Source organism: Anastrepha ludens, chromosome 2, assembly GCF_028408465.1.
Source record: "Anastrepha ludens isolate Willacy chromosome 2, idAnaLude1.1, whole genome shotgun sequence".
NCBI classification, from domain to species: Eukaryota; Metazoa; Arthropoda; class Insecta; order Diptera; family Tephritidae; genus Anastrepha; species Anastrepha ludens.
Window position 1 is genome coordinate 36,468,532 of NC_071498.1, and position 19,643 is coordinate 36,488,174.

The window sequence follows — 19,643 nt, forward strand, 5'->3', positions numbered from 1 at the left end:
CTGATTGAACTTACAATGTATAGATCTGATATGTAAACATAAACGTTAGTAATAAAGAAGTATATATGAATCCTTGCATGACAGCTTTTACATTCCTTTGAATACATTTGATTTAATTATCATTACGCATTTCCGCGACAGTCAAAGCGCAAATTCTGTTATACGTAAATTATTTTATGGCCAATCTTTAAAAACAAGTAAACACCAGTATTGGAAAAGTCGGCAAAACTGATCTTACGGAAGCATATCGCGTTGAGACGTGTCCGAAACACGGTTTTTCGCAAGCCGCCCGCGAGTCGCCGTTTGTGTGTTCGTGCGCGTCCGCGTAAGTCGAAGCGCGCATTCTGGCACAAAAAAATTAATTGTAATTAATCCTTTTCGAATTGCACGCATTTTTTTCCATACATAAATGCACAGATGTTTATTACGTTAATATCCTTAAAAAATTTTCATCCCAGAGGCGCAGAAATTAGTTAAATTTTTAATTGTTTATTAAAAAAAATTATTTACAACAAAAAAACATTAAGTTTCGGAACAAAAATAACGTTTTTGGAAAATACCATCCTTTATCAGTCTGCAGTTCAAAAATCGTTGTAATCGGACACTTACTTTACGAGAAATGTGATAATTATTCAAGCGCTGCAAAAAACTTCGATAGTTAATAAAAAAAAAACTATTTAGAATTTTACAACAAAATTTTCTGAGTGTGCTTCTGGATGATAGAACTCAGTCCTGGCTGAATTTTATCGCAAAATATTCACTTTGGTAATTTTGTGGCCCACTTGAGAAAGCCTTACCCATTTACTTCATTAATCAATATTGGCGGCAAAGAGCTAAGGTCATATTTTGAATGCGAAATAGCAATCGCCTTCGTCTTTGACTCATTTAATTTCAAGTTGTTGGATTTGGACCAGTTAGAAATACGAGTGAGGTCTTCATTAAGCCTTGCTTTGAAATCTTCAATAAGATCTATTGGCCTTGACAACGGTAGATCTGGGTGTCATCAGCATAGAGATGAATCGGCGCATTTTGGCACCACTCCACAATATCATTAATAAACATGCAAAATAAAATTGGACCTAAAATGGAGCCCTGCGGCACACCTGATGTAATTGGGTTTAGGCTTGAGTAGCTTTCGCCACACTTAACTTGTTGTAATCGATTCGAAAGGTAAATTTCGAGGCAGGCATCCGAAATTAAACGCAACAATGCTTCTGTAACTTGGATATCGATTTCGCTAAAATTATGCACAGGAGCTAAATTTAGGCGCAAACTGACGGAAATGGAATCAAAACTCTTCAGATTTTTTTCCCCACTAATGCTATGGAGGTGCCAAAAACAAAGCAAAAGTCTCGTTTCAGAAACTCATACAAAAATAAATAACAATTCTCTGATTAGATTTGCATACATGGATTATCGTTGGAAATGTTATAAGTCACTCATAATTTTTATTTATAATTATATTTTTAAGAGGCTCTACTTTTTAATTTAAAAATTTCTTTTCATATTCCCAGAATTTTTTCGATAGAACTGTAGTCATAAAAATACTGAAAAAGTACCTCGTAAACGAGATATCTTCTGAGATGGAGTCTCAAAAGCTTAAAGTTTGGACAGTTGGAAGAAACACTCCCAAAGCGAAAAATATCAAATTTAAATAAAATAATTGCCAAAACTAAGCTTATTTTAAACTCCATATGAGCATTTAAAAAGTATTTGTTTTCAAAGGATATACATTTTTTTGGGAATATGGAACGAAATGAAAAGAATATTTTGCGGCTTCATATATCCAAATTGGATCAGAAAATTTTAGTTTATAACGCGTGATTTTTTAGCTATTATCTTCTTAAACAGTTGGTTTAAACAGCTGACGTACGTTTCGAGTTTTGTTTCACTGTCAAACATCTTCAGTTTGGTCTATAATTTAACCATGAATCGTCTTACAAACGAAGAACGCTTGCAAATTTTTGAATTTTATTATAAAAATGCGTGTTCTGTTAAGAAAGTTTATCGCGCGCTTCTTCCATTTTATGGTCAGTTTAATCGACCCACTGAAGCGGCTATTGGCTATTCGAGCTGTTGTGCCTAAATGTAGAACCAAATTTACATTATTGGACATCAAGCCACCAACACGCTTACGTAGAGTGCGAACTGAAGAAAATATCGCAGCTGTATCGGCCAGTGTTAATGATTACCATCAATTATCGATTCGTCGCCGTTTGCAGCAATTGGGTGTCTGTTAGTCAACAATGTGGAAAATTTAGCGAAAGGATAAGGTGTGAAGCCTTTCAAAATACAGCTGGTGCAAGATCTGAAGCCGAGCGGCCTACCGCAACGCAGAATTTTTGGTGAATGGGCTCTTGGATAGTTGGTCGAAGATCCACTTTTTTATCGAAAAATTGTGTTCAGCGACGAAGCTCTTTTTTGCATCAATGGGTACGTAAATAAGCAGAATTGTCGATTTTGGAGTGAAGATCAGCTAAAAGAAATTGCAAGAGCTACCAATGTATCCAGGAAAGGTCACAGTTTGGTGCGGTTTATGGGCTGGAGGTATCACTGGACCGTACTTCTTCAAAGATGCTGCGAATCGTAACGTAACTGTGAATGGTGAGCGCTATCGTGAAATAATATCCAACTTTGTTGTGCCCAAAATGCAAGAGCTTGACATGCATGACATGTGGTTTCAGCAAGACGGTGCCACATGCCACACAGCACGCGTAACAATGGACTTGTTGAGAGGCGAGTTCGGTAAACATTTTATTTCACGTTCGGGACCTGTCAATTGGCCACCCAGATTGTGCGATATAACGCCTTTAGATTATTTTTTGTGGGGCTATGTTAAAGCTCATGTCTATTCAGACAAGCCTGCTTCAATTAACGCATTGGAATACAACATTAAAGCATTTATATGTGAGATACCGGCCGAAACATTGGAAAGAGTATGCCAAAATTCGACTAAGCGGATGGACCATTTGAAGCGCAGTCGCGATCAACATTTGCATGAAATAATCTTCAAACATTAAATTGTATGGACTGTACTATCGATTGTAGTAAAAATTTCATGCATTTTTCGGAATTTTACTTGTGTTTTTTGAAAAACTTTTCTATAGCTCTTAGAAAATCACCCTTTAGAATCTTTAACACCTCTTGTTGGGGATCATTTCATTTTCGTCACCTCTATAACTTCTATGAAATAAATGCCAATTTATTTAAGTCGCGGTCAGTGAGTTTGAACATGAATTTAGCCCATCTGCAGGATTTGAGCGTAACCGAAGATTATGTTGCATCATCAAAAAATCATAAATTTGCGAACTACTATACCATTCATACCTCATTCTTATCGGTGCGCACCATATGGCAATGCGAACTATGACTTTTGTTCACTGGCAACGCAACCACGTGAAAGGCTTGCACTAACTTACCGCGTAGCTGAAGTCATTGCTTCATATTGGCCAACACATCTTAAAAAAAGAAATAACCTTAAATTTGGAGCACCCTTTATTAAACGAATATGAAGAAAATAATTTAAGGAAATGAATATTTCGCGAGAGCGTTAAATAATTCGTTGCAGCGTATTTCGAAAATTTACAAATTACATGATGCCGAACAAGAATTGCCTTTATTGGAAAAGCGAAAAGGCCCATAAATTGTTGCCCACCAACATACGAGAAGAAGAAGAAGAAGAAGAAGAAGAAGAAGAAGAAGAAGAAGAAGAAGAAGGTAAAAGTAATAGCTCCCGTTACCACTAAAATATCGTAGCCGGAGAAAATTTCTGTAATTAAAATTCAATAAAACTTAAATTTCAATTTTAATGGTCATTCCTTGCTTGCGATTCCTCCATTCCACGTGGTCCTTGCCGCAGTCATCCTTTTCATATTAAAGTTCGTTTTCGTACACTAAAGAGGGCGGCTATTAATTTTTTCATCATTAAATAAAGCATCGACAACTTGGCAAACTTTTCAATTTAATGATGTGTAATTTATTCTGAAAGCTATCGCGGAAGCATAAAAGTCAAAATAAAATTTATATATACTCGTACATACATATATGTATATGTATATGCATATACTCGCGTGTGTGTAATTATTTATATGCGAAGACGTATTTATTTTTTATGCAAAAGAGATTTCAGGTATACTGTGTAGAGCTTTTTCTTGAATACCTATGAACCGGAATTCTTATTTTGTCTTAATTCTTTTTTTTTATTTAAAGTAATAAAACAAACTTCCATGCATTTATTTTGTATAAATAAAAACAAAATTCTCAACATAACAGTTAGTATTTGGAAAAATATTAATATTATTAAATTCTTGCTGTACCTAAAAGCGTAAGCGAAAGCCTGAAGTATTATTACTTAAAAAAGTGCAAAGAATAATCTATGTATGTAGAAAGGTGGCTAACGAAACCTACCTTTGAAAAATATGTTAAAAAACAAGCCTACACTAAAACGTTTCTCATCTAAAAATTTCAAAGCAATGCGAAAACTGTTTAATAGATTATACAAGGTGGCACAGAATTAATCACCATATCGGAAGATTTATAATAAAGGGTTTTTCTATAAGGGCGGGTATATGTTGAAATGTAATAAAATGGCGTTTGCTGTGTGGCACGTAGCGCCGTCCTGCTGGAACCACATGTCGTCCAGGTCTATATGGTTCAATATGGGCCATAAGAAATTGGAAGGGCCACCACGTCTACCGAAAAATGGGCGCAATGCGCGCAACGTTTGCATTAATGAACACTCATTTTGATAATAAAGTTTTATCATTTGAACGTGCTGTTCAATCTTGTCACTTGCCATGTTGATTTGGCATAAACAACTGAATAATAAACAAAAGATTTGACAGATGTCACCAAAATAAAATGGCTGGCACAGGGCGCCAAAATCGACCTGCGCCAATTGAAAAACCCTTTATTTGCAAATGGCGTCGTACGGCAGTCATACTACACAGACCCCAAAAATTGATCAAGTTTTGCGAATAAAATACTTTGATTAGCTCAAACGAATTCCTTTGAGTGGTCAAGTAGGTTGAGGATGCGACTGTTTTCTCGGCAATGGACTCACGAACATCTTCTATTTTTTTTTTACATTTTATTACTAAAATTAATAACACTTTTGCAATCATATATTTATACTTTTCTCATATTTAAATTATTATATGTATACATATTTTGTCCTTTAATTATAAAGTTGAAAAAATAGAAAAAAAATACAAAAATTTCAAATACTTCCGTCTACAGTCTCGTCAGTTGTCATTTCAGAAAAATTGTCAACATACTGTCAAAAAGGCTTGTTTTTGTTCTTTCGAACTAAAAAAACAAATTCGAGATCGGATGGAAATTGGCGAAGTTAGGAGTGATTGTTCATATCAACCTACTGAAAAACGGTTTTATGGCCATAAAATGAGATTTTGGGGGTGTATTGGAAATTTCTCCTATACCATTTTTCTTAGTTTTTCTATACCCACAAGTTGTGCTAGGTCTCCATAAAAGTATATTTAATTTTCGTTTTTTTGTCACACAGTGTTATATTAGTTTAATAATCGTATTGTAATTTTTTTAAATGTTATTTTTTCTTGACCTTTTTTACATGCCAAATTTGTTATAATAATCAATAGGTGGCCTTGCATACTTTCCAAATGCCAATTCAAGCAGTGAAAATGAGCAGTCATAGTGCGTGGCACAATTGACCGTACGTGCTTTGCGATAGGCGTGGTCATAAGCGAGGATCTCGGAATTTTCACGCAACTCCCGCGTGAATAGACGTTGTTTTGGCAAACTGTAAGGATAGCGAATTTTTGCATTAGTTTTAGTTCAGAAATATTTATGTCTGTATGTATGTATGTACATATGTATGCAAATTAATTTCGTACTTACCTAAAAATAACGCGCAACATCTCACCGATCATGCCCATCTTATTGCGTGCAAAGTATTGGCGACTTTCGCAGAGCGCACGCAGCACACATTCACGCCCATTGTAACCCATGCTGAAAGAATATAAATAAAGTAATAAACAGTTGATTAAAATAATTTTTTGCTGAGAAGCTTGAGAACCTAAGCATATAGTAAAAATTTATATACCTATGAAACCGGAATTTTTTATACAATTATTATGTTAAAACGGTAAAAAATGTTTTATTCAAAAACTTCGTGCCTATCAGAAAGATGTTTTTTTTTCATATCTACGGAAAGGTGGGCTTACCTCGCCAAACAGAGAAAGAAACATGAAAAATGTTTCGCCTTTCGAGTCATACTTTCGGATGTTAAATGCAATCACGAAGTTGGAAAGTAAATAAATATGTTTACTGATATTTTTAAAAGTTAGTACATAATTAAAAAGTTGCTCATGGTGTATATCAAAGAGACCGGAGTTTCTTAGATAAAGATATATCCACATTCGTTATTCGATAACAGTAAAAAATATTGTTTTTCAATTATGCCTCCTATCAGCTACATACGAATTTTCTCCATCGCAGAAGAGAAAACACAAACAAAAAGAAAGAAAAACTTATAATAATAATTCAAATGATTCGTCGAATACTTGTTTCGTAAGCCTTGCTCGATGTGTTTGTATACTGTCATGAGGGAAAATCACTTAGTCTCTCCTATTCTAATATTCTGAATAAGTCGGTAAAGTTGACTTGTAAGAGCTTCAACTGCTCATCACGCTGATCTCAGAAAACTCCGATTACACTGTGGAACAAATTCAGGTTAGCAAAAATTAGGTCCATTCTGAGAGTGGCGCGTGAAAATAGAGGCGAAATTAGAAGACCCGTATCGCGCCGTTTTTTTATGTTAGCTCGAATTTTTTTTTAATCGGCCTTCGAAGTTCGAAATCGGAGCAAAATTGTTTATATGGTTTTTTGGCTATAACTCGTCGACTAATTGATATTTTTTCAATCTGTAAAAGCCAAATTATTGCTAGAGACCTGTGCAACAATTACAATTTTTGAAAAAATTGATTTCGAAAATTTTTGTGGTACTTATGAAACAATATACTGAAAATCGGCATTTGACTGCAAACTTCGAAGGCCGATTAAAAAAAAATTCGAACTAACATAAAAAAACGGCGCGATACGGGTCTTCTAATTTCGCCTCTATTTTCACCCGCCACTCTCAGAATGGACCTAATTTTTGCTAACCTGAATTTGTTCCACAGTGGAGTATTACCACTTTTTATCTCCAATAACGATATGATGCAAAAATGATTTTTTCCAGGTGAAAAAAAAACTTTTTATGACTCCATAGCGTAATTTAATGGATTAGGGGTAGTCAGAATTAAAAAAAAAAAAAATTGATTTTTTTTCGCATATCCTTAAACTATTGTGTAATATCTTAAAAATATTGTGTAAAAATTTGAAGTGAATCCGACAAATACTTTTCGAGTTATTCAACAATTAACAAAGGGCGCTCAGCGGCGATAACACTCGAGAAGGTAGAGTGCTACATGCAACAGCAAATCAATGATGGAAGTTGCTATGACGGCTGAATAATTACACGGTGCTACAAAATAAAAAAAATCGAAAGAACTCTTCAAGTGATGTAGTGCACGTTTTAGGTCAAGACCAGTACAACACAAAACTGTGTTCAGAAAATTCAAATTTTTTATTTATTGTTAAAAAACCCATTTATGGTGTTTTTGATGAAGTAAAAATACATAACTAACCTAATTTTCAACCGATTTTTTATTTCACTATGGTCTTGGGAAGGGGAGTGTATGTGCGCTATGAATGTATATACTAATTCTAAGATTGAGCGATTCACGTTCAAAAGAAATTTTCAATAACAAGCTCTGATTTCTGAAACTTTTCCACGTTTTTTTCAATGTGAAGCAATTTTTTGGCCATTATTCTCCAACGGGCACCACAAGCATAAACATATTTTTAAGCTCCAATAAAATGTGCTCGAAATAAGCTATTTTTCATCTTCATACATTGAAAACTGTAAAAGTTACGATTTGTTTTTTTAATTTTGTTTCCACATTTTTAAAAATCCAGCTGAACCGAGACTGCGAGAGAATACCGCATGACCCATAGTGCTTTACTGCTCATTGGGGCTAATTTTGAAAGACAGCAATAAGTTTACATAACTATGAATACGTCTAACATATCAAAACTCATTATAACCCAAACTTACCTAATCCAAACTGACCAACGGAAGTTTGCATGACACAGCAGAACCGTTTGCAATTTGCTGGTAAGCATGTACAATTTATTGAGTGTGAAAAATCATTACTCTTGAATGATCAAGACCTATTAAAACTTAACATAAGTGCATCTAACCTAACCTAACCTCACCTAAGTGTATTAAGTAAACATAAATCAGAGCTTTTTAACAGTATTTTATGTTCAAATTAGCCACTCTTGTATTACATGGGAAAAACTCAGCTCAGGTTGCGTTAGATTCGTTCAGGTTAATGAAGTTTGGTTAGGCTGATTTTAGTTACGAATTTCCTGTAAGGTTATATTTTGTGTTATGCTAGGTAAAGATACGTAACGTTTATTTGTAGATGTTTTGAATCGAGTACGCATAGAAGTACAGTGCAATCGGTTCAATTGTGTTACGTAGGGTTCTATTTAGTGAAGTGAGATTAGGATAAGTTATTCAAGGTTACTTCGAGTTTGGATAGATTGGCATTGCAAACTAATCAAAATGACTTCCTTTTGCAATGCACAAAAGCTGCACAATGGGTTCGATTGTCTCACTTTGTGTACGGTTGGATTGATTTCGATAACGTTAGGTTAGGTGAGGTTTGGTTAGGTAATACTACGTCCGGGTAAGTCAGCAAATTGCGTTACTTTTTGCATTATTTTTTTTTTTGACGTTATAATATTCTTCTACGGTCTCTGTTCAACTCGAGAACGTTCAGTATTATTTTATTTCTTCAAAAACGTTCTTCCCTTGGAAAATTTCTTATCAATTTTGATGAAATAATGCTTGCTAGATTCGGAATGGACACAGGTATGAGTAAATATACTTAATTATATACGTATTTCGCGAATAATAACGGAGAACCGCATTAAATTTGCAAATATGAAAGTAGTGAACAAAACTTTCAGTTTACTGATTTTTGTGTTTTACAAAAAAATCCGTTATTTCGACACATTTTGATCGATTTTTGAAATGAAATGCTTTTTACATTCGGAATAGACAAAGACTTTCTACTAATACATAAACCTTTCGTTTCACTATTATCGACAACATCTCGTTAAACTCGCAAAAATTGGAAAAATTGACTACAATTTAAGTTTTGTGTTGAAAAGTCAGTGGTTATTTTTGTTTAGCGTGAAAAATAGAAGACATACGTCAGAAGGACTAACATTTACCTCAACAAAACTGTTTCAAGATTGGAAATTGGATAAAATGCAGACGAGCTACGAATTTTTAAGTGTCGGAAAACATCCAAAATCGGTTTTTAACGATAATTAAAAAATTTGAGGGTGTTAAAATTTTTTTGAACACGGTTCCGCGTCTTTCTCGGCTAGATCTATAGTGCTCATCATTTCACTTCAAACGTTCTGATTCACTGTAGCACCGTGTTATTATATGGCCCAGGAATAGATGACACTGTGTAAGCAATTAAATAATTCGTATAACTCTACATAAATCGATAACAAAACTTTAAATGTGTTTTTTTCAAAACTATGTCTTTTGAACTGGTGATCACTGTAACTTAAAAATCGCTTGGCACATTTCAATAAAATGTATACTGCTTTTGAAAAACATAAAAAACTCGTGCCTGACCGAAGGATTTTTTTGATTTTCAAAAATTTCCATTTTTTTTAATTGTCGGTTTTTTTTCTCGAGAATTTGAAAAATATTTCCTGAGGCCGCCATATTGTTAATTTTTGAAAAAAAGAAAGCTTCGATCACCCACAAAATTATCTATTAATAAAACTAATTTCTCTTATCCATTTGTTTTTAGATGTATCTCCAAAGATTTGTGATGATCACGGCAAGGGACTTCTGGAGAAACGGGCTCCACACAACCAGCGATAACTTTTACAATTTTGAAATTTTATTTTTTTAAGTTTGCTAAAATCAAGTCGAAACATGATATATTAATGCCATGTTTTTACTTTTGTAAAAATAAGGTAATTGACTAGAAAAAAAAAATTATTGAAAATCATGATTTTTTCAGGCCTCTGACTATTCCTAACCCCTTAAAGACCCAAAAATGCAAAATAAGTACCGTTATGCGAGACACTTGTAACGCTATACACCGGGTGGTTGTAGACTGGCAGAGGTTCAAATAATAAAAAATCACTGTCCATAAACATGAAAAATGTATATATTTGTAGTTAGCGTCACCTATATGTGAGTTCCGGTTTCATAAGTATACAACTATACGCCTTATTATTTCTTATGGGTATGTACAATATATGTGTATGTATGTATTTTGCATTTACTTATCCACAGCTTCGCCGATACGTTCATAGAGCGCACGCTTGCTGCGCCTGTGTAGCACAGCCTCCGGCACTGGACGTCGACTAAGCCCATGTAACTGATTTAACACCCAAGTGGCATTGGGCAAATCATAAGAGACACCCCAATTTAGTCCGTAACTCATATAATTGTACCTAGGATTACCGATAATGCCGACCGTGATGCAAAGCGAGACCTACACGCGATAAATTTTAATGATTTAAGAAAAAATGTTGCAGCGCATTTGAATAATCTTGGGTACGAAGAAAATAGTGAAGTAGCGAGTGCATTTTTGGACGTAATGAAGAAGTTTCGGTTAAATCGGCTACTCAGATATATCAGTTATGAAAACGTTTCTACATACATACATATATAAACCAGGGAAGCTCCATTTCCTGTGCTAAAACTATCAAACGATATTTATCATACTATAAACCAATCGGTGCACTTGATTTAACTTAGTTGAAAAAATTTTAATATATCCAAAAAAAATTTAAAATACTAAGCGTAGTATTTGATCTAGACTTAACACAGCCAGCATACAGAAAAAAAAAACGTTAGGATCTGTAGAAGCTGTAGATTCTGTTTGACATTCCCTGGAGGTTTTGAGGTACGTTCTCATACATATGGAGTATATACATCAACGATTTTAGTCACCTTGAAGTAGTTTCGAAATTTCCACACCAAACAATTTGTTGTCGGAAGGCTGCCTAAAATTTACAATTGATGACGGAAATGCGGCACTGACGAAGTTCAAAATTGACGAAGTTTCGAGGTTGGCTTAGGGAATACATCAGGTCGCTGCTGATATACTGAAATATATCTGTGAGATGTGGAAACAGAGTTTAGGGAATACTGTTATATGTAGGTGGTACTAAAAAAGTTATGAAGAAGTATCTCAGTAGACGAGTGTTATGACAAAAGTATTTTTTATTTTATGAAAACATGTTCCAACTATCAAAACCCCCAAACGTAACCTTTTAAGGGTACCCGGTGATCTAGAATTTTCAAAAAATTGATTTTTTGTTTTTTCGATATTTCGAAAGTATAGTATCTTAAGAATATACTATGAAACTTTGATGTGAAAATTCCCAATATTATAGCTTCTACAGCCCATTAACTAGGTAGAGAGCGGCCCGCGTGCTCCTGTACCTCAAACTTTAAACTCATTTATTTCGAAACGACTTTTTTCGGCACGGCGGGGATGAAAACAAAAAAACTATTCAACCGATTCATCTGGAAATTTGGATAAGTTGTTCACAACATGTATCGCTATCGTCGGAACTAGAATCATAATTTTATTTAAATAATTTCCTATTTTTTAAACTAAAAAACTAGTGAAAAAACCCGATTTTACGAACTTTTTTTTCAAAAGTGCGCCATTTTGTCAATTTTTGATTTTTTCGATTTGTTCTAGTTCCGACCATAACTGCACTCTTTCTGATTAAGAATCTTCTTGAATTTTGTGCTTCAGATGAGTAGAAGTCTCGAAATCATCTACGCCGTCCGGGTTCGATTTTTCGAGAGGGTCATCTTCAGCGGCATTTTTATAATAATAAATATTGTTTCAAAAGTAAAATAAAAAATTTTTTTGTATGCTCAATAAACGTACTAATAAGCTTAAAAAGTTGAAATATCGTTTTTTACATTTTTAATGGCAAATTCGTGAAAATAGGTGAAATTTTCGTGCTCTAGACCACCGGGTCCCCTTAAGAAATGAGAAATGTATTGTAGAAAACTTAATAATAAAATGGTTAAATATTAGCATTTAACAACTTAAAAGGGTAACAAAATCAAGTTTTTTAATTGGAACAGAAAAGTGTAAATCCTTACATGGGCGGCTCTTGTGGCTTCGGTAATACCCAGTAAAATTTTTTGACAAATGTTTTAGTAGTGTATTTGAATTCTCAAATGCGCTACTTTAAAGGACTTTTTGAACTTACCTTAAAAAGCGGTCAATTTGACCATAAAAGGAGGGGAAATTTGTTGCATTTAAAAATCATGCTATAAAAGGTCTTCCAAAAGTGACGCGTTAAAATTCTGGAAACTTTTTATGAAAATGGTCGCTCTTTAAGAACAACATATCGTAAAACTCGTGATTCTTTTGGTGGAAATGATCGTCCGAATAAATCGGCAATTCAAAGGTTGATGAAAAATGTCAGAAAGCTTTTGAAACTGGTTCTGTTGAGGATAGAAAAAGGTCTGACAGACCAAAAACTGGACGGTCTGGTGTCAGAATTGCTGCTGCAGTGTAAAGTGTTGCAGAACAACGCTGAATAATTAGGTATTCATGAACCTACTGGTTGGCAGATTTTACATAAAGATTTTATTTGCATTCTTACGAAATTCAATTAACACAAGATTTAAAGTCAACAAATCATTAGAAATTTCGCGAACAGTTTCTTTATAGTGGGTTTTCACGCAAAATTATCTTTAGGGATGAAGCTCATTTCACGCTGAATGAATTTGTCAACAAACAAAATTGCCGCATCTGGGGGAGAAGAAAACCCTCCAGTAATTTCGGAAAATTTTGTATATCTATTAAACTGTACTGTTTGGTGTGGATTTTTGGGGCTGGTGGAATAATTTTTTAACGAAGATAAGATTGAAAGAGCTGTTGCCGTCAATCCACATCGCTATAGACAACTCATTGAAGTTTTTTTGTGTCCTAAGCTGGAAAGAATGGACACATACGTTCTTTATTTTGAATTGGATGGAGACCCAAGTCATACAACATGGGAGTACATTGCACTATTGCAAGTTAAGTTTTCCGACCGATCATGCGATCTAACTCCACTATACTTCTTTTTGTGTGGGTTTTCGAAAGGTAAAGTTTATGCGAATAAGCCAACAAAGATTCCAAAGCTGAAACACCACATTCAGAACGAGATTATTGAACTCAATGGGATAATGTGTAAGCGAGTCCATACAATTTTAATTCTCGTAAGACAGCCTATGGACGTCCTCATGGTGGACATTTAAGTGATGCAATTTTTCACATATTGCTAAGAGGCATATTTTCAACAAAAATAGTGACACTTGCAAGGATCTAAATTTTTAGAAGTTTTATTTGAAAGCAACATCTAGACGCGTCTTTTGAAAGACCCTTTATAAGTAGACTCAAAAACTAAGTCGACTTTTGAAATCAAAAATGTATTGCCAGGACCAACATGTAAAAACTGTGATGAACTTGAAAAAAAATATATATACTGATACTACAAACATAACACATGGGCTGAAAAGACCCGGACCTAACACATAGATGGCACTAGTTTTATTACATTAATATTTTTTTCAGTTAGTACTAACCTTAAAAAGGCAGCTGCTAAAATTTCATGATATTGTATCCATTGTAGGTAGAGATATTTTACTAAGAGTGACGGTACTTTTATTATTTTCAAACCAATGGGCTCAACACTGCTTCTTGATGGGGGAAAAATACCGTTCAGGTAAGGCAATGACTTGAAAAGTATTAAGGCGATGCTGCTCAATCAGAAACAATAGTAAAACTTCAAACGTGGTCGTAGAGACGCCGATGATGCACAACGCAGTGATCGTCCACATGAGGCGGTGACACCAGAAAATATCAAAAAAATCCGCAAGATCGTTTTGAATTATCGAAAAGTGAAGTTGCGTGAGTTAGTTGACATCGTAAAAATGTCGTGTTGGCTTTATATTGCATGAGCATTTGACTATGAAAAAGTTCTATTCAAAGTGGGTGCGGCATTTGCTCACTGTTCACCAAAAACAAGAATGCATTGATGATTCTGAGCAGTGTTTTTCCATGTGTGAACATAATAGACCAGTATTTTTGCGTCCATATGTGACAATGAATGAAACATCATCCATCACTTCACCCCAGAATCAAAACGATCGTCATCTGAATGGACAGCAACTGGTGAACCTCGTTCAAAGCGCCCGAAAGCATAAAAATCGGCTGGAAAGGTTATGACCTCAGTATTTTCGGATGTGCGTGGTATAATATTCGTTGACCTCCTTGAGAAGGCAAATACCATCAACAGTGAATATTATGTAGCGTTATTAGAGCGTTTAATGACCGAAATTCTAAAGAAATGTGCACATATGGCAAAGAAAAAAATTGTGTTTCATCAAGACAACGCACATGTCATAAGTCAATTCGAGCTATGTACATGAATTGAACTTCGAATTGTTCCCACATCCTCTGTATTCACCAGATTTGGCTTTCAGCGACTATTGACTTTTCGCAGATCTAAAAAAAAATGCACGCTGGTAAGAAATTTCGCTTGGATGGAGAGGTTATCGCTGAAACTGATGCCTATTTTGAGCCAAAAGATAAATTGTTCTACAAAATCGGTATTGAAATCTTAGAGCGGCGCTGGAATGATTTTGTTGTTCATGATAGAAATTACGTTGATGAACAAGGCTTATTTTGAACAAAAAAAAAAAACATTCTTTCTTTTTCTTTTTTAGGCCCGGACTTTTCAGCCCATGTGTTAGTCTACTCAAAATGTACTTCCAGAAATATGTGGTCCCTTTCTGTACCAAAAATAGTACTGCACACTGTGCAATGGATGGTGGAATTAATAATTTTGAACTTCACTCAGTCTTATGTCAGCAGCTATGCTATTCACATATCCACTCAAAAATTGTATGCGGAGATGCCATGAGGTTAAGTTAGCTCCTTAGGAGGACCATTTTGTTAGAACTAGTTTCCTCTAATGTGGTGAAACTACTTCGTCTATTTAATAAGCAATGATATATACAAATTCCGTGAGTACTGATTATGAAGCATCTAAAATCTAAGCAAAGCTTACTATCTCGAATTTTGTTCCAGTACCGAACTATCGAAAAAGGTATGTAGCGGGTGACAAATTATAGTTTCAAATGATACTTTGTAAAATTCATCAGTGATATAATAGGTCTATTTATAAGTTCGTGCGGTTTTACAACAGATGGCGTAACTTGATTATTATTCCATCGATCCACATTTCCAAACATTCATTGGAGAGCTACTGTCGTAAGGCACAAACGTCAGTATAAGTTTTTTATTTGAAGCGTAAACAACAATATTTTTACCACACTTGAAAATGTCGAATTTCGTGCCAAATAATGTGTTTTTGCGGGGAATTCTTCTTCATTATTTTAATATGAAGAAAAAAGCAGCCGAAAGTCATCGTATCTTGGTGGAAGTTTATGGTGAGCATGCTCTATCTGAGCGAACGTGCCAGAAGTGGTTTGCACGCTTTAAAAGTGGTGATTTTGGCTTGGAAGACGAAGAACGCGAGGGTGCGCCGCCAAAGTTCATGGATACCGAATTGGAGGAATTGCTCGATCAAGATCCGGCTCAAACGCAAGAAGAGGTTGCAAAAACTTTGGGAGTTGATCAATCAACCATTTCCAAACGTTTAAAAGCCATGGGAATGATCCGAAAGGTAGGCCATTGGGTGCCGTATGAATTGAAGCCAAGAGACGTTGAACGCCGTTTTATGGCATGCGAACAACTGCTTCAACGGCACAAAAGAAAGGGTTTTTTGCATAGAATTGTGACTGGCGATGAAAAGTGGGTCCATTACGACAATCCAAAACGTCGGGCAACGTATGGATACCCTGGCCATGCTTCAACATCGACGTCGGCGCAGAATATTCATGGCCTGAAGGTTATGCTGTGTATCTGGTGGGACCAGCTGGGTGTTGTGTATTATGAGCTACTGAAACCGAATGAAACGATTACGGGGGATGTCTACCGACGACAATTGATGCGTTTGAGCCGAGCACTGCGAGAAAAACGGCCGCAATACGCCGATAGACACGACAAAGTTATTTTGCAACATGACAATGCTCGGCCACATGTTGCACAAGTGGTCAAAACATACTTAGAAACGCTCAAATGGGATGTCCTACCCCACCCGCTGTATAGTCCAGACCTTGCGCCATCCGATTACTATCTCTTCCGATCGATGCAACATGGCCTGGCTGACCAGCACTTCCGTAATTACGATGAAGTGAAAAAATGGATCGATTCGTGGATTGCGGCAAAACCGACCGAATTTTTCACAAAGGGAATCCGTGAATTGCCAGAAAGATGGGAAAAAGTAGTAGTAAGCGATGGACAATATTTTGAATATTAAATTTGTAACCATTTTACGTCAATAAAGTTTCAAATTTCGAAAAAAACCGCACGAACTTATTCATAGTCCTATTAATTGGAAAATAGAAGGCACGCAAATTAGTCTTGGTTCCGAATGCTCTCCTGCCGCAAGACTACGGAGCTAGTAAATATTCCTGCAGGGATGCTAAAAAAGTGCATACACACTTTTCAACTTTTAAATTCTGCCACTCGCACAATAATTTTACAAGTATTCGTACGTGTACACTCATTTTATAATGATATATGTATGTAGTAGGAGTGAGGAAAAAATTTCGCTTCACACAATCTCCCCAAGCGGTCATTAATAAAGCAATAAAAATGTGCTGCCACATACGGAAAACGATGATCCCTCCGGAAATGCAAGATAACGTTTTTGACGTGATAGAATGCGTTGCCAGTGCAATTGCAATGTGGCAGTGGGCTTTGATGCTGTACTTTTTGCTGTTGTTGTAGCTATTGTTGTAGCTATTGTTGTTCCAGTTGCTGTTGAATTTGTTGTACCAGTTGTGGAACATGGCATAGCTGTTGGTGTTGGGCGTGCAGTGCTACATTCCGATAGAGTTTGCGCTGCTTTAGTTGTAGATGTTGCTGTTGCAAGCTTCTTTTTATTGCTATTCGCGTTAAATGCCGCTGAATTGTTGTTTGATGGTGACAATTTTGTGCCACCAGACTTTGTGACATGTGCTGTTGACCAAGATTGCTGGCTTGCCTCTGCTTCTGCCGTTGGTGTTGCCGTTGCAGTTGTAGTGGTCGCCTGCACCTTAGCGGTTAGTACTGGCGTGGTTGGTATTGATGATGATGGTGATGACGGAGATGATGGTGATGATGGCGTTAATGCTGCTGCTGCTGCTGCTGCTGCTGTTTTGATGGCTCTTGATGATTCAAAAAATTCCAGATATGTTGTTGTTGTTCTTGTATTGCTATTTGTTGTTGCATGACATTGTACCACACAATCACACTCTGGCGTTAGTCGGCAATTCGGCATCCCATTTGTTGACGATAATAAATCATGACCGTGCAATGTTGGCCACCATGGCATTGCACGCGTTTCCATTGCTGTTGTTCCTGTTGTTGCTGCTGCTGTTGTTGTTGTTAGCAATTTTGACATTGTTATGGTAGCTTTAGATGTCGTTGCTGCCTTTGTAGTTTGTGCTGGCGTTGCTGATGTTACTGGCTGCGCAGCGTGGGTGCTTACTCTTCTCGTTCTTGCTGGTATTGTCGATGCCGATATCAACACTGATGGCTGTGATGCCGATGTAGTAAATTGTGTTGCTGCCGATTTTATTGCTGTTATGACTCTTACTTTTATTGCTGGCTGTTTGGAATCTACTCTCACCTCGGCTTTTGCAGTTACTGCTGCTGCCGTTCGTGCTGCGGTTACTACTCCTGTCATTGTCGTTGATGCGATTTGCTTTTTGTCATTTCGAAAATTGTCAACGCGCTCATTTATTGTTGGTATGACGTTGAAACTATTGGCAAAACGGCTGCTATCGTCAGTCATCATATCAAATGTCCTTGCTGCAATAATAGAAACGACCACATCGTCACTAGTTGGGGTAGCTGGTGTTTGTAGAGGGATGGGTAAACTGTTGCCTTTTCCATTTGCCAATAGAGTAAATCCAATATTTCTGTCGCTCAAACTGTTGTTGTCACCCAGTACAACGTGATCACTGGCATGCTTCGATTTTTGCCCGAAAAATGCCAACTCAGCTTTGTCAGCGTTGCTCATTGTTGTTGACCTTCTCGTTGTAGGACTTTTGAGCGCCTCTCGCTGCCTTTCATGCGTTAGTCGCAATATTTTTGTTGTCGTGCAAGTCGTGCGCATTGTTGCTGATTTGTCAAATTCTGTCATGTCAGTAGCCGCAATAACAATGTGTGCATTTACGTTTACAATTTCCGATGCAATTAAATCGTAAATCAATGCATTTATTGCGATTAAACGATAATCCAATAATGGCAGTGGGATGCTGTATAACCAAAGCATATCGAGGATTTGTTGGTGTAGTGGGCGTTGTTAGTAAAGTGTCTGATTTGGAGTAGCGTGCTGCGATTATAGGATTATATATTCCAATATTTTTCCATACGATTAGTATTGGTTTTCGGGTGTCCTTATCTCTAATTTTCCAAATTACAAATATACAAGGGGTGTCTCAATTAGAACGCTTCATTTGAATTTAATATCAACATTGTGTGACAGCTATCACACTAGGGTTGCCAACTTCGGGATTGCCGGATTCCGTTGCTTAATATTAGTACCGAAAATTCCGAATGGTTTGGTGCGCGACTACTATGCGGAATTCACAGAAAGAACATAGGTTCAAATCTCGGTAAAATAATTACCACAATGAAGAAAAAGTTTTTTCTAATAGCGGTCGCCCCTCGGCAGGCAATGGCAAGAAACTGTAGGTCCCTCCATTTGTGGAACAATATCAAGACGCACGCCATAAATAGGAGGAGGAGCTCGGCAAAACACCCAAAAAGGGTGTACGTGCTAATTATATATATACATGTATATATATAAATAATATGAATGCTAAGATTATATACAAAAAAGATTTGTAGAAACAGCATCTTTAAGTGTTTTCTAAACAAAAATCGAAAAATTTTATTTGCGTATTCAAATAAAAAATGAGAGCTCAAATAGCTGCCGCTTTCAATACTTTTAACCAACTTGTGTATTACTTTGTTTTGTTTTCGAATTATGGTGTGGTAAAAATTTAAAAGAAATTTTATGGAGTTCACCTCCATCTAAATTACAATTTTAGCCCATATGAGGCGTTGAAACCTTGCACTTAGTTGCAAGGGGACTCTTTATCAGCAGAGCTTGTGTGCAATAAATTTACCTTTTCGGTAGAAGACTTATATTCAAATCCTTTGCCGTTCTCATGAATATGTTTTGGACTTATATTAAAGCTAGTACGTACTTCACGCCCGTGAATTTTCGCAACCAATTGGCCAGGAAATGTTGCCAGCAACATTCATTGTCAAATGAGAAAAAAAGCATTCTGACGTTTGGAATGTAGAAACACAAATTTATAAACATGACCCCAGAAGAAATTAAACAAATTAACAAATACAGCGCACGCTCGA

The 19,643-nt window shown here is 36.0% G+C and overlaps 1 protein-coding gene across 1 annotated transcript; it reads right to left on the bottom strand.

Moving 5' to 3' along the window:
- Positions 1-5,217: 5,217 nt before the first annotated feature.
- LOC128868673 (mucin-2-like) lies at positions 5,218-18,632 on the bottom strand. Its single transcript, XM_054111022.1, has 4 exons — positions 16,888-18,632; positions 10,408-10,619; positions 5,875-5,985; positions 5,218-5,776 (listed from the first exon to the last, which is right to left on the bottom strand). The coding sequence occupies exons 1-4, from the start codon at positions 18,535-18,537 to the stop codon at positions 5,584-5,586; spliced, it is 2,166 nt and encodes a 721-aa protein (XP_053966997.1). The 5' UTR covers positions 18,538-18,632; the 3' UTR covers positions 5,218-5,583.
- Between the last annotated feature and the right edge of the window lie 1,011 nt (positions 18,633-19,643).